This window comes from Trachurus japonicus, chromosome 9, assembly GCF_045865225.1.
Source record: "Trachurus japonicus isolate A0001 chromosome 9, Traja_1.0".
NCBI classification, from domain to species: Eukaryota; Metazoa; Chordata; class Actinopteri; order Carangiformes; family Carangidae; genus Trachurus; species Trachurus japonicus.
Window position 1 is genome coordinate 20,810,931 of NC_140915.1, and position 14,771 is coordinate 20,825,701.

At 40.7% G+C, this 14,771-nt stretch overlaps 1 protein-coding gene across 1 annotated transcript in view; it reads right to left on the reverse strand.

Annotated features, from left to right (window-relative positions):
• Window positions 1-14,771, reverse strand: part of ipo11 (importin 11) — a 120,512-nt gene that overhangs the window by 82,289 nt on the left and 23,452 nt on the right. Inside the window, exons 8-13 of the mRNA XM_085786498.1 lie at window positions 11,061-11,109; window positions 7,665-7,735; window positions 7,342-7,534; window positions 4,613-4,765; window positions 4,081-4,124; window positions 1,631-1,721 (exon numbers count right to left, since the gene is read on the reverse strand). Of these exons, the coding sequence (XP_085642624.1) occupies window positions 1,631-1,721; window positions 4,081-4,124; window positions 4,613-4,765; window positions 7,342-7,534; window positions 7,665-7,735; window positions 11,061-11,109 (601 nt within the window). The remainder of the gene's footprint in view (window positions 1-1,630; window positions 1,722-4,080; window positions 4,125-4,612; window positions 4,766-7,341; window positions 7,535-7,664; window positions 7,736-11,060; window positions 11,110-14,771) is intronic.

The following is a 14,771-nucleotide window of genomic DNA, read 5'->3' on the forward strand; positions in this document are numbered from 1 at the left end:
TGCCTCAAAAATAACCATTAGAATAAACATTAAATATCAACTGCTCCTACGAAACCTGAACTTCATGACCTTATATGGGATTAAAACACTGACATAGATTGCGCATGCGTGATGAGACCCACGTGCACGCAAATAAGATCAGAGCGAGCATATTGTTTTTTCGAGCGCTTTCAAAGCACTTGCGAGCTATTTTGTATCCTGCATCTCTGCTCCCTAGAGCAATATTGTTGCCTGCAAGGAGAGAAACACACTTGAGCGTGCGCAGAGTCGACTTGCAAAACTTTTTCAGGGACCGAGAATTACATCTAGAATAGTTTTCCCAAAATAAAAACATGTCTATAGCCGCTTTCCCACTAAAATTAGCGGGTCGACGAAGGTTTTTTAAACGCGGGTCGACGCGCTAACAATTGGCATTTGGCCCCTTTCCCATTGACCAAAAAACCTGTCGCCCCGCTCTCATCCGTGGTGCAAGAAACACTGTTGTCATGCCACAGCCGCCCGCTGCGGAGTGTGTCCGTCCGCCGAGGATAGTTTTGGTCAGTGTTCTTTGATCATTTGATCCCAGTCTCGAACGAGAGCAGAGCTTTGTTTTGGTACGTGATACGAGACGCGACCGGCGCGATGACGTGGCGTCACGTAACGCTCAGCATCATCACGTAAATTTGCAGGTTGACCCGGGTCTGGCGTTCCCATTGCAAGCCGATCGGAGCCAAGCCGATTAAAGCCGATTTTAACCCGCATCGCTTGCCGAGTCATTTGACCACATCGACGCGGCTCGGTGCGCCTTTCCCCACTGCCACCAAAAGCCGATTGTTAGCGGGTTTAAACGGGTTTTTTGACCAGTGGGAAAGGGGTATATGTGTGCAACAGGATCCAAGTTACAAAAAAATATCAGCTTATTATCAGATTAATGTCAACGATGGAGGAAACAAAAGACGGTGCTCAGACAAACATATTGAAGTACATTACTCTGTGTGACATTTTGCAAACATTCGAGTCAAGACAATGTAATTCATATAGCACCAAATCACAATACATGTTATTCAGGCATTCAGGGCTGTGTGGTTTGTCCCGTCTGTCCTAGTTGTGTTGCCGTACCTTGCTGTCCAATTGGCGAAGTCGCTCAACCAATTATATTCGGGGATACAATGGTGATTGACATGGCCCCAGGCCCGCGCCCGTACTGACAAAAACTGCCCACTAAAGAAACTAAAGAAGGGGAAAGTGTTGCGAGCAAGCAGAGGAACGTTTTGCGAGTGGACTCTGTGCACACTCAAGCGTGTTTTTCTCCTTGCAGGTTACAATATTGCTCCAGGGACCAGAGATGCAGGATACAAAATAGCTCAAAGTGTTTTGAAAGCACTCAAAAATTTGATTTGATTTGCGTGTGAGCGGGTTTCATTTGCGTGTGCCATTTATGTTATTGTTTTAATCCCACACTTTATGAAGATAGAAGTCATTGCAGAGCTGTATTAGAAAGCATTGTCGTTTTAGATATATGTATCTAATAAACTGAGAACAGTGCAGAGTGCACGTCTCCTTGCATTGAATGAATGACAAAGGTTTTCCTGAAAAGGGAGCCCACTGTGCTTTTGGCATACAATAATATTTGAAGTGACATTTAACTGACCCTGGAGATTCTGAACCATTTCCAGCAGCACCGGCGTCAGGGTCTGGCTGTAGTTGTGGAAGATATCCAGGAACAATACCTCTGTACAAGGCTGCAAATGGGAGCAGAGGCAACAAAAAGAAAGGCACTTAATTGGCAGAATAGATGATACACACATTCTGCCACTGCAGGTGGAAGTCATCACTATCATTCATTTTGTTTTTCTCTCAAGCATCACAATCATCCTCATTCTAAGCAGCCACCTATGGTTTTGTTGGGCACTCAGTGGTGTTGAGGGGGGGAAATATCACATGAATAAGTAACGTTAGTGCATACCATCTATAGAAAGACATATTTATACAAAGGGGTATAATAAACACACAAACAATGCCTTGAGCTGCTGGTTCAATGAAAAGTCAGTCTCTCTGTGTGTGTGTGTGTGTGTGTGTGTGTGTGTGTGTGTGTGTGTGTGTGTGTGTGTGTGTGTGTGTGTGTGTGTGTGTGTGTGTGTGTAGACAGAGAAAAGCTAATCCAACCACCCTCAGTATGTATTGGTTTTAGAGGTCATCAAAAAAAATCAATATCAAATAAAGGTGTAAGAAATCTGACAAAACGGGCTGAGCCAGTTCATAAATACATGCTGTATGGTTCAGTAGATGCGCATGTGTCCATGACATCTCACAGCGTGTATAACCTTTCCGCCTTGTTGGCAAAAGGTCAGAAGATACATGGCACTTCTGAAAAGCCAATTTCACTTGATGAGATCAGGAGAAACAAAAGCAAACCTTGTTCAGCTGGGAAAATATGTACCAACGATAATATTGATAGGGACAAGGTCATCTCATGAACCATCATGAATATGAGAAGGTGCTAATGTGTCAATCAAGACAGCTACGTTGGCAGGAATGTGTGTATTTTGCTGCCGTTTTGGTACTATATACAAGTTGATATTAACCTCTGTAACCTATAAAGTAACTTTTCTCTCTCTTAGATCTGCAGATGTTTGAGTATCTTTGAGAGACTTTCAGCTTTTATGATTGTGATAACACTTACATAATACTATGTCAAAATACACTGAGCAGTGAGCACACATGTCTCCTCCGTGTTGCACTCACTGAGATCTGATCTGAACTGAATTCTGTCATTCAAATAACTTGTTTAAAATTTGACTCTAACAGCCAACATATCAAAACTGTAGGGTTCAAACTGAGCTTGGGTCCATAAAAACAGTTAAGCTAGGCTCAGTCAGAATGTGCTCAGGCTCAGATAGTCAGGCTGGATTTTCTGGACCCAACAATCTAAGCTCCACCATCTATTCACCCTTACTTAACTGCACTGTTTCATTTCTCACTGTAAAGCACTTTGAGCTTCATCTCTTGTATATAAAAAAATATTCTATTGTTAATACTATCAGTGCCTTTACTATTATTATAATCATTATTAATTTTCTTTATTTCAGTTTAAACTTGTTCAGTAGTAAAGCATTTTACTACAAGAACCAATTACTCTTTTTTTCTAATTTTTGAAATATGAATAATTACACACTTGTATTTATAATTGAATCACATTTAATTAAGCACATAATCTCTGTGTCTGTAAAGTGCTCATCACTTCACTCATTTCGACAAAACCACTGTAGCACAGAGCAATCAAAAAGGAAAAATGAATAAAAACAAACAAAAAAAAGACTGTTAGAACAAAAAAATCTAAATTGTCTCTCATAAACGGTCAGGCTGCATTTCTTCCGTTACTCTGCTGTAAATGAATAAGAACTTTTACAACAGAACCTCAAGGTTCATTGAAATTATGCTTTAGTGTACTTCAAAGCAATGGCAGAGTACAAGTTTGTCATCTGAAGTGATGGAATTAAGTAGAATGGGGCTCAGCAAAGAGCGGGATGGGAAGAGAACTGAGGCAAAAAATAAGACACTGGATAAGAAATGATGTCATCACACACAAAAAAAAACAGCTGAAGATAAGCCACTGCTGACTAAATAGGCACAGGCACAGAAACAAGCTGTAAAGCCCCGGGGACCACTAACTGTTTTATGATACCGCACTGATACAATCTGCTCAGTGCCAACACATAAAATGCTGCTTTGAATTTTTGAAAATACAAACACACTAAAACATATTTGTGACAATTAGCATTATAGCAATTAGACTGAATTGAAATTGTCTGCTGTTGTGGTTGTTTAATGTGCATTTTATGATTTTGAGAATGGGTGTGTTTGTTTTTCATTTTGGTTTTGTTTTTCTTTAACTCACAAAGTTAAAAGTTAAACTGAAGTTTTAAGTCAAACTAGCATTCAGTTTGAGCCAGAAGGAGGCAGATTTGCTTTCTTTTAGTGGTCCTCTCAAACAAACAAGGCAGGATCATTATGTGTGTGTGTGTGTGTGTGTGTGTGTGTGTGTGTGTGTGTGTGTGTGTGTGTGTGTGTGTGTGTGTGTGTGTGTGTGTGTGTGTTTACCCGTAAACTGTATTTCCAAGAGTCACCACCTGTTTCTTCTACAGCTGAAAGATAATAAAAAATGAGAAAATAAAATAAGTTGCAAACATCTCACTCGCTGCCATAGCTAAAAACACCACCGAGGTCTTCGATCACTTATCTGTGAATCCACATTAGCCTTTTAAACATGACGTATTCCTGATTTAGAATATTATTAGAATATTAGCTTTGTTATGAAGTTTCATATGTACAATTAAAATTTCCATTACTTAAACAAAGCAACACATTAACAGTGATAATGGAACAAGATGATCATGTTCACAGTCAACAACAACCCTACTGTATTGATGTACCATTACAACATGAATACATCAATTCAATTAAAAAAATTGGTTGCACCTAAGGCCACATTGCTCATGACCTGAATCGTAGACGGGCTAACCCTCGCTGCATGTCCTGGACAGTTCCAGAGACGATGCCTGTTAACTCAGCCAGTCTGCAAGTCTAGATAAGCCCAAACATTTGGATTCAGCCTGTTTATCTGTTCTATTACCAAAGCTCTCAGGGTCCTCTTCCCACATTGCCAGCTCTTCCTCTGTGAGAAGGAAGTAGTGCGAGACAAGTCGGCGTCCAATCTCCGTCAGTGTTGGGTGTGTGAAGAATGCTGTCTTGATCTTGTGAGCCTCCAGACTCTCTGGTTTACTGTCTGAGGGAGGGAAGGAAGGAGGAAAAGAGGAGGGAAAAAGGAGGGTACACATAATCCATACAGAGGAGCATTTAGCATATAGGATCTCAAATGTAGAAGGAAGTTGCATGCAGAAATTCCTTAAAGACCGGGTAAACCAAGAATAAATATGTGTTTTAAGTTTATAATACCACAGGAAAACATATTATTAACCACTCTGTCAAATTTGGAGGACTAAAAAAGTCGTTAAGTATATAAAATTCTGCATCAAAGTTGTCAATAAATGAGCAGTTTTCTCTGCAGGAGAGCTAGACTTCACTTGCTGAACATCCCTGATACACACCCTAAACATGTACACGTCGTCATGAAATAAAGACGGGAAAGTGACCTCAAACACACTGCACCACACACCCCAGTCCTCAGCACTGACACAGCTGATAAACCTTCAGGAAATATTTCTTACCTTCACTCTTGGTGTCTAAAACAGTCGGCAGCAGCAGTCATCCAGCTGTAACAGGTTATAATCCACCATGCTGTTCCCGTTTACATCTCGTTACCGGTCAGCATGTTTCATCCATTTGCATTGTGTGAAAAAAAATAAAGTTTTTAGCTAACGTTAGCTTAGCTTTAGCTTCAAGTGTCCTGACAGGAGAAGCAGTAGCAGAGACAATAAATTATCTCTGGACCTGGTACCGAGTCCAGACCCGGTCCAGACCATGGCGTCCGAGCTGAGCAGCAGCCGTGTCCCAGTGGGAGGAGACCAGGGGAAACAACACGGTGGAGCCGGGAGGCTACGGCTGCTGCAGCAGCTAAAAACTTTTTTTTCTCTTTCACACAATGCAAACGGAGGAAACGGGCAGACCGCGAGTAACGATCGAAACGGGAATAATATCGATCAGTGGATTATTAACGTGGTGCTGGATGACTGCTGCTGCTGCTGCTGCCTGTTTTAGACACCAGAGTGAAGGTAAGAAATGGGTTGATCAGCTGTGTGTCTGCTCGAACGTGTGGTGGACTGAGACCACGGTGGAGTTTCTTTTTTTTTTAAACGGTGTTTTCTGTCCTTCTGTCCGTGATTTTATGGCTGGTCTCCCGTGTGTCTGGTTGTGTGCGTGAGTGGAGGCTGTTTGGTCGGACAGTGTGTTAATGAGGGAGACTCTAGTCAAAAGACGGTGTTGCTGCTGCTGCTCTGTGTGTGTGTAACGTTGTGAGGGATCCTCGGTGTGTGACCGGAGGATTCAGCCTCTCTCCCCGCGGTGACTGCTGTTTATCACGGTGTGAATACGTTAACGTTAGCACTGTTAACTCATTATATGAAGGAACAGGACAGTAGTGGTCTCCCCTGTGTGTGAACATGAACTACGGTTAGTTAGCTGGCTGTTACACGTGTTTCAGCTAGACTCAAGAGCAAGTGGGACGGAAAACCTCTGAAGTCAGTTGGCTGAATGTATTTATACGTAGAGCAGAGCAGGGGGCGGGTTTATGTAAGTACGGCCGCTTTATGTAAAGCAGCCCTCGACTTAAGCCCGCCCATTCAAAACCTGCACACAGAACAGTCTCTGAGGTCTAGCTCCTCAAGGAAATGATGAATGGCAAAAATATTTTTACATGTTTGAGGGACACATTTAAGGCCTAATAATATGATAAGAAGAAAAATACTGAATTTGGTTTACCCGGTCTTTAATTTCAGACAAATATCATGATACTGCATTTTACTCTATAGCATGTAGTAAAAACTTTGCTCTGTTGCTCATCTTGATTTTGTTTTCTGGAAAAAGTGGTTGGTATTTATTTTCCAAACAACATCATGCATTTAAAAAAAAAAAAAAGTATTCTCAGAAAAATGCATTTTGCCTAAAGCAAACAAGAGAAATCTGAACTAACTAAACTAAATACTGACGTAACCCTGACCCCTATGTCACTAACCTGTACAGTACAAAAAGGGCCCTTTTCTAATACTACTAGACACACATAAATCCTGTTATCTGTATGTCTGACTGACAGTATGGGCCTAATAAAAAAGTCAGACACCCGCTCTGAGCTAAGCTGTGTCAGTCCCAGCTCAGTCTCTTTAACCTTGCTACCCAATATATTTTGTTTCTCTGTTGGTAAACAGGAGACAAGAAAACAGTACATTGCAACATTCAAGTGAAATCAAGATATTAACAGAAGAGCCACAAACGCATAGCTCTGTTCCCTCTCAACTAACAACTGCTTAGGAGAAAGATCTTCAGTGAGAAACACAAAAGACCATGTGCGCCCACAGAGCAAAGACTGAGTTCTGTGCTCCTCAGTTAATGAAGCACTAGAGGCCTCTGACAGCTTGAAATAAACATGAGCCTCGGTAAGGTACAGTGATGCTGATGGTATTACAGCGCTGTGCTTTCAAAACCCTGTTAGTGAAACAGCTCTGAAGAGCTAGTGGCATTTTCTTCAGGTCTCTGGATCACAGACCTAAGGTTGTTAACTTTAATTTTCTTTCTCCTCATCTTTCCCTGAAATTCTTATCACTTGCCTGCCATGTCTTTCTTTTCTGTTCCCTGTGTTATCACTTCATTCATCCATTATTCTCTTCCCTTGCTGCTTTAATATCTTACCATCAATGTTCTTGGCAGGTTTGTAGGCGTCGTTCTTTACAATCAACTTGATGAGGTTCATGCACTGAACAATGAAGCGCTCAAAGGTCACTCCCTCCCCTGCAGGTGTGAACACGTAGCTGACGGCAAATTCCAGGGAACGCTGGATTAGCGGTATGAATGCACATGGATGGTACTCCAGGAAGTCTAACAACTGTATGGAAGGGAGAGAAGAAAATTACAAAAGAGGGCAAACATGGATCTAAAATATACAAATCTATGCACTAATAATGAGACAGACATTTGGCATTTATTGCTTTACATTAATATGCAAGGTAACTCACAACTTTAGTGTATAGTATAATTGTCTTCTCCAGCTTCTCTCTGCATGTGCTATCTGGACCAACTTGGCGACCTGAAACACAAACCAACCATGTAGCATTGTTACACAGCAGTACACTTAATAGCATAAAACATCCTGACGCAATTATCATATGAGAAATAAAGATCAATATTTATTAAATTTAAATTCAATTCATTCAGTTGGTCCATTGTGTGTTAGAAAGACTGTGCTGCGGCGCTGAATAGCTCTAATATTCATGTACAAAGACCATAAAATGTTAATTTGTATCACATCAATATAGTTAGTTTAAAAAATAAAATCTCTTAAGTGAATCCTGAATAAAATACAGGTAATATTCTTTGTATGACCAAAGACAAATCAAAGTGAGCAACTTTTGAATTTCCTTATGTGAACACAGTGGATTTTTATTTTAGCTTTTGGGGCTTTTTTCCCTTGAGCCAGGCTAGCTCTTTCCATAAAGTCCAATCACTTTTAGACAAAAAGAATACAATACAAAATATAAAACTTTTCCTTCAGTGTTGATGAAAAGATATTCCAGCATCTGCATGAATTCATTGTGCCTCGACTAAGTAATGCTTCGCTCTTCAGACATATTTTATTTTCTGAAGGGAAAAAACATTTTTAAAGTGGATGCTGACAAATGGCAGAATAGCAGGATGGTGTGTTAAAGTTCTTAACTTTCCTCTGAAGTATTTTTTCAGCCTATACCATCACTGCACAAAGCCTACATAGCATGCATCATTACTCAATGAATGAGATTTTAAAATGAATCATGGTTAATTCAGAGGAAACCTTTTCAGTATGACATAGAACATGAGATAAGAGATTGTCACAACTGGTTTCTGACCTTGTCTGCTCAATACAGACAGGATCAACCCTCTGACAGTGGGAAAAAACAGATAGAGTGGAAGCAAGAGGAGAGGAGGAATCCTCCAAAACTAGGAGTTTAATTTAATTTGGCTTCATGGCTTGATTTACTACTACAAACTTTTCCTCTTTCTTTAAGGTCAAATGCCCACTACACCCTGCTACCTTGTGAGAGTCCCATGAGCCTATTACAAGCATTGAGGTATATAATAAAGTACCATTGTAAAATAATTCAAAAATGACCATGGGGATGACTCCCTCCCTCTGATGTAAATTTTGGCTCCATAAAACCACTCATGATGCTGGAGCCAATAAAGATGTCCTATGTAGTTTACTTCCTTGTCAACCTCACTGATGAAACTGGCAGAGACAATAACAGTGTCTGGCGTCCCTCCAGTCACTCGTGAACAGCCAGGGTCAGCATTTCCTCTCACCTTATACACGCACGTGTTAATTTCTTTCAGCAAACAGAGATCTACAGCAGCACGGCATGGATTTCAAAAGAAACTTAACTGGCTCAAAGATTGCTTTGTCAGGCTTCTTTGGGATTCTGCACAGATAATGGATAAACTCGATCAAAGCACCACTGCATTTTAATGACAATGTGTATGGTCATGTGTCCATACTATTGTTTCCTGTTCTGCAAGTGAGAGACAGATGGTAATTTACGTTGGCATTCTGTAAAGTATTCAAAGTCTCTAATGGCACAGATTTGAATCACAACAGTAAAATGAGGTGACGGCCGGGGTGAATGACGAAAATGAAGACAGTAAATAAAGGAAGAATGGTGCAAATGTTTTCATTCATTTCTGACAGATACGTAGTCTGGCAATAAAGTTTTTCAACAATGTTGTGACTGACAGTAACAGACAGGTGACCTCAGCTGGAGGACAAACATACAGGAGGAGCCAGACATCTGAGTGGACCACAAAGCCTGTCCCAAAAAACACCAGTGAATATAGCTGACCTTATCAGGCTGTGCTGAGCTGATATTTCTACCCTGCCTGGCTGTGAGCCGCCGTGCTGCGTTCCCCTATCTGTCCGGCAAAAATACCAACAGGACCCTGACCCCACTGCCATCAGCAGAGTAAATATTGAAAGTGATACGTGTGGCTGATATCTCAAATGATACCTTTTTCACTAACATCTGCTGCTATAGCAGCTAGTGGAGCTGTGTCTGAGATTTATCTCACTCACTGGGCGTTATTATGACAAACTTGTATAGAAAAGAAAAAAGGATCACTGATTGTGGGATCTGACAGGAAAAGTGACCAACGTAGCTGCCACAGAACTGGGTGTCGACCACTCAAAGGGTGTCACTCATCGGGTGTTTTCCACTGGGGGACTTTTGAGAGGGCTAGCAATTGGGTGAGTGACAGGGAGCCATGATGAAAAAGAGTCATAAAGCTCAAGTTGCTAACTGTTTGATTATGGTTACTTGATACAGAAGAAATAAGTAGCACCACAAAACATAGATTTTCTATTTTAAAGAGATCATTTGAAGCTTGAGCTTCCATTTCATCTATTCAAATATCACGATGATAATTAGTTTTAAAATCAAGACTCTGGGTGGGGACAAGACACAAGGGTAAGGGATCATTTTCTCACATAAACCAATGAAATACTAGTGAGGGAGACAAACAGTGTTTGATTTCATAGGAGGACCAGAAGGGGGAGATTATTTAATATTTCTTGATAGCTTTACTGCTTTGATTTTATGTTCACATCTACTACTGTAGGATGAGGTCAACATGAAAGATTTTCCAGGGAGACGCATTTCATGATGTCTTTAACCTGCTCTCTAAAATCATAAATATTCTACTTTAGGTTTTCCCTGCATGTTTAAGACCAAGGCCGCCTTGGTGATTTTGGCCGCTGCCTTGATTAAAAAGTGTGTGTATGGGGGCCGTTCAGATGTAGCGTCTTTTGCACGCATTACTTTCAATGTAGACGCGCTCATGTGCACTCACAACCCAAAGCAACGCTGTAGCGGTGTGCATTTGGTGCGACGCGCTTGTTTTTTTGTGCACATTCGACCTGCTTCTCCCTCCGGTGTCCGGTCTCGGGTTGTGTCTCTCCAGTTTCACTCGGAACCGACCCAGTGTCTAAGCACGGCGACCAAGCTTTGATAAATACAGGGTGTCCTCCTGTGTTTCAGCCAGGTCAATACCACGGAGCTATCTAAAAAAAAAAAAACGCTGGTCGCCGTGGAGCAGAGTTTTCTCTCCTAAAGCTGACAGGTCACAGTCTCACAGTGCACCCTAAATTAATATAAACTTCAACCTTAAAGCTCTCTGTCTGTCCACCGACTGTCCTGACCTGTCCCTGAACATCACACAGGGCAACATGGAGCTGCATGTGTGACTGTATATTGAGTTTAATGTTTACATCAGGATGACCTGGAGATTCTCAAGTAGGTGCCTTCTGCATGCACTAGATAAAGCTCTGGTGGGTAAGTTTGTTTACTAAAGGGAAAAAGTTGAGATTCAGGACAGAGACAAATACTCACAGCATTCCAGGAACTGTTTTAGCCTTTCAAACACTGCATTCAGGAAACCCTGAAAAGGAAGAGATGAAGAGAGAGTGAGATAAAGTTTAATCTCTATGACATTTATGCAGTTGAATCACTCATGGTTGCTTCATCAGTATTGCCCAGAAGCAGACTTATTAACAAGAGAATACATTTAGGGTGTGTCTGTTGTGTTGTGTGTCTGTGCATGTGTGAGGGCACACTTTCCTCTGTATTCAGGACTATAAATAAAAGTGCCAGCTACACAATATGAAATAGAATCAATTTTCTGCAGCCTGGTGTAGCTGCAGCTTAGCATGGGAAATTAGATGATAGATGGAGATGCAATCTGTTTAGTTCTGCATTAATGTTCAGCCATGAGGTCAACAGCAGTGTCATTAATCACACATCCAGCCAGCAACTATAGCTCCAAACACAGTTCGTGAAGAAAGAGAGGGTCAAAAGAGGGGGAGAGAGGAGAGGGTGTGGTTGGAGGGTAATGTACATAGAGCAGAGTTCACTCGAGACATTTGTTAAGATAATGGTGACAAGTTTAGAAAAAGAGGGAGGACAAGGTAGATGAAATGAAAGAGGAGATACGGAACAAACAAACAAACAAAAGAAGTACAACACAGATGAATCAGTAATGTTAGAAAAGCTAGGTTAAGGTCATGGTTCTTGCTCAGGAAATATATTTTGGTGGAATGACAAGGTGGAAATTTATTGAGTATCACTAAAATGGATTGAGATGGACATAAAAAAAATAACATGATCGATGTGTGTTTCGGATTAAAGGTAGATGAGAACCAACAGAACAATCAAGTTTAATTTAATAAACATCCGGTGATATTGGTGAATGTTTATGTGCACAGACCTGCTCCTGGTTTTGGTTTACAAGGTTGGGCCGAATTGTTTCCTAAAGGTTTAACTTATTGGACTTTTTATATTCTAGAAGTTAGCCACAGTGAGTGCACAAACTACAGTTTAAAGAAACAATGAACCCAATGATCTATTGAGATGTTTGTCCTGTCCTGTACTGACACCCCCCACCCCCAACCTTGTAGTGCCTGCTTGACAATCAAGCGAGGAAGATAAACAGTCACTCTACTTCAAAATATGTTTTAATATTCATCAGCCTGGGTGAAAGCTGACAATGCCCTTCACTTTTCGTGTCAGTACTTTCCAAATTGATGCTGTTCTTCGTAATCACGGCTGCCACTGTGCTGATTAGAAAATAAACATAATCTGTCCAGAATGCTTATATGTGAGACTTAACATAAAACAGTTCCTTAGGAGATCCAGGTGTAAATGTCATAAACCATTGCTACAGGGCATTTGAACATACTACAGACTACAGCCAATAACAAACACATGAAGCGGAAACAACTAATGAGCAGTCTTCATTCTCAAAAGGATATTGAATTAAAAATAAAAATAACTAGCGAGCCATTTTAATTTTGCTGTGAATAGGATAACAGTCCCGACACGTGCCAAGAAAAACAACTTGAGAATAAATCTTACCAAATTAGAGTGAGAGTGAATATGTTTATATTATTTGATATGTCACCATAAAAAACACATTCAATACAAAATGTCTCATTCATATTGATACATTGCCAATAACCTCTAGCATGGTTTATCAATTCCAGCTGTGCACACTAAGCAGCTTACCAAAAGCACAGGCCTATTGACATCAAGATCACCATCTCACATTATGCAGATATGGGACTGGAGTGTGTTACTGAGATTCACTGATAAAGTTCAGGCCTGCTGTGCTATGGGGTCATACATCATGGCTTCACAGGGACTTAAGCACGGGACAATCTTTCAGGTGGAAATAAAATTAAATAATGTAAAATGATTTAACAGAATTTTTTTCAGCGTCATACTCATGACCAAAGTCAGCGCAAAATCAGAGATGACAAGCCCTCAGCATCTTGAATACATAAGAGTGTGACATATCTTTAAACCATCACAGGGAATATCTGACAATGCTTGTTAGTGTTTAATCTGTCTAAAACATTTTGACTGAAAAGAAGTGTGAAAATTTGTCAATGGCAGTCAAAATGATCTGAATAAGAATTTATATTGCTACACTGAAAACCCATTACATTGCAGTGAATACTTAATGAATAATTAATGACTTATCAAATCGTTTTCCAAGCAGCAATAGGGTTAATTTGTAGGGCGGGGAAAAAAATCAATAATTGCATCTTGCAAATTAAAAAAAAAAAAATCACATCCAAGTTTGACTCCCCTCACTTGTCCCAGTTGACAACAATTAACTTTTAGTTTCAATTGTTTGAGGACACACATTCACATTGGAATTGAATATACAAACTTGGCACAAGTTAATGGAAAGACAGAAAGTGGATTCACTTAAGGCAGTGGAGACAGAATTGTGTCTTGATCTGAAAATCTTTCCATTTCAACAAAACCAAAACCAAAAACAATTTTCTTATCTGGAGGAAGTGGGACTCCACGGCACAGAGATGCACAGTGACAACAGGAACACAAACAAAGCAATTCAAGTGTAAGCTATAAAGTCACTCTGAAACAAGTGAGTAACTAGATGTTGACGCATGATGGCCTGATGCTGCTGCTTATTTGTTTCTATACAGCAGCCAGAGACAGGAGAAACTCACCCACTCATTTTAGGCTTTAAAGCAGAAGTAAGTGGAATGTTTGTGTTAATATAAGTCTTAAATAGTTATATCTTCCAACAGCAATCACTTATATAGAGTGTTTGGTCCGAAACACGGGTCTGTCAGTCAGTCTGCTCTGTTGTAAGCCGAGGAGAAAACTTTCCTTGTATCCTACAACCTTTATCCAATGAGGAGAGATAATGGCATAAAGGGGCGGTCCTCTCTGTGTGTGCAGCCAAGGGGGCAGTTGCATAGACTGAGGACGATGCGCGTGCATGTGGTGACGTAGGGACGAGGGCGGGGACTAGGGTTGTGCCGATTGGCGATCCAATCGTCAATCGCGATTGGAAGGACGATCGGCAATGTTTTGTTTTCTTGCCGATTTTACACACACACACTCGCTACTTTTTTATTGATCTAATGCGCAATCTGTTTGTTTTGTTTTAATGAAGCCGCTCCTCTCGCTGCTTCCAACAGATACTCTGTCAAATGACAGTGTTTCACCAATCAAATGCAGCCACTGGCGACGTCCAATCAGGCGGAGCCAGGTAGTCATAGAGTGCCGAAGCGGAAGCAGGAAGTAACGGCCCCATGGGTCCTCAATTCGAAAAAAGGCTCCGTAGAAATGAACAGGAGACCAAGATTTATTTCGTGATGCGTTTGAATTGTGCCATGACAAAAAAATATGTCCTCTACCTGTTTAAAACATCACGTTTCATGAAGAGAAATCAGCAGTTTATCATAAAACGGCAACAGAAGAATGTATTTTGTGTGACGACGCTCTACGGACTACAGATCTGTGTCCCACAAAAAATACGTCACCAACTGACACGGGAAAGGGCGGCATTTGGTGTGTGACGTTACCTACGCGACTTGTAGTCTTTCTGGTTACGGATTCTTCGGAATTTTGTTTTACAATAGGTTTACAGCAAACTGCTGATTTCTCGGCATGAAACGTGATGTTTTAAACAGGTAGAGGACATTTTTTTTTTGTCATGGCACAATTCAAACTTCAAATCTTGGAGTCTCGTTCATTTCTATGGAGCCTTTTTTCGAATTGAGGACC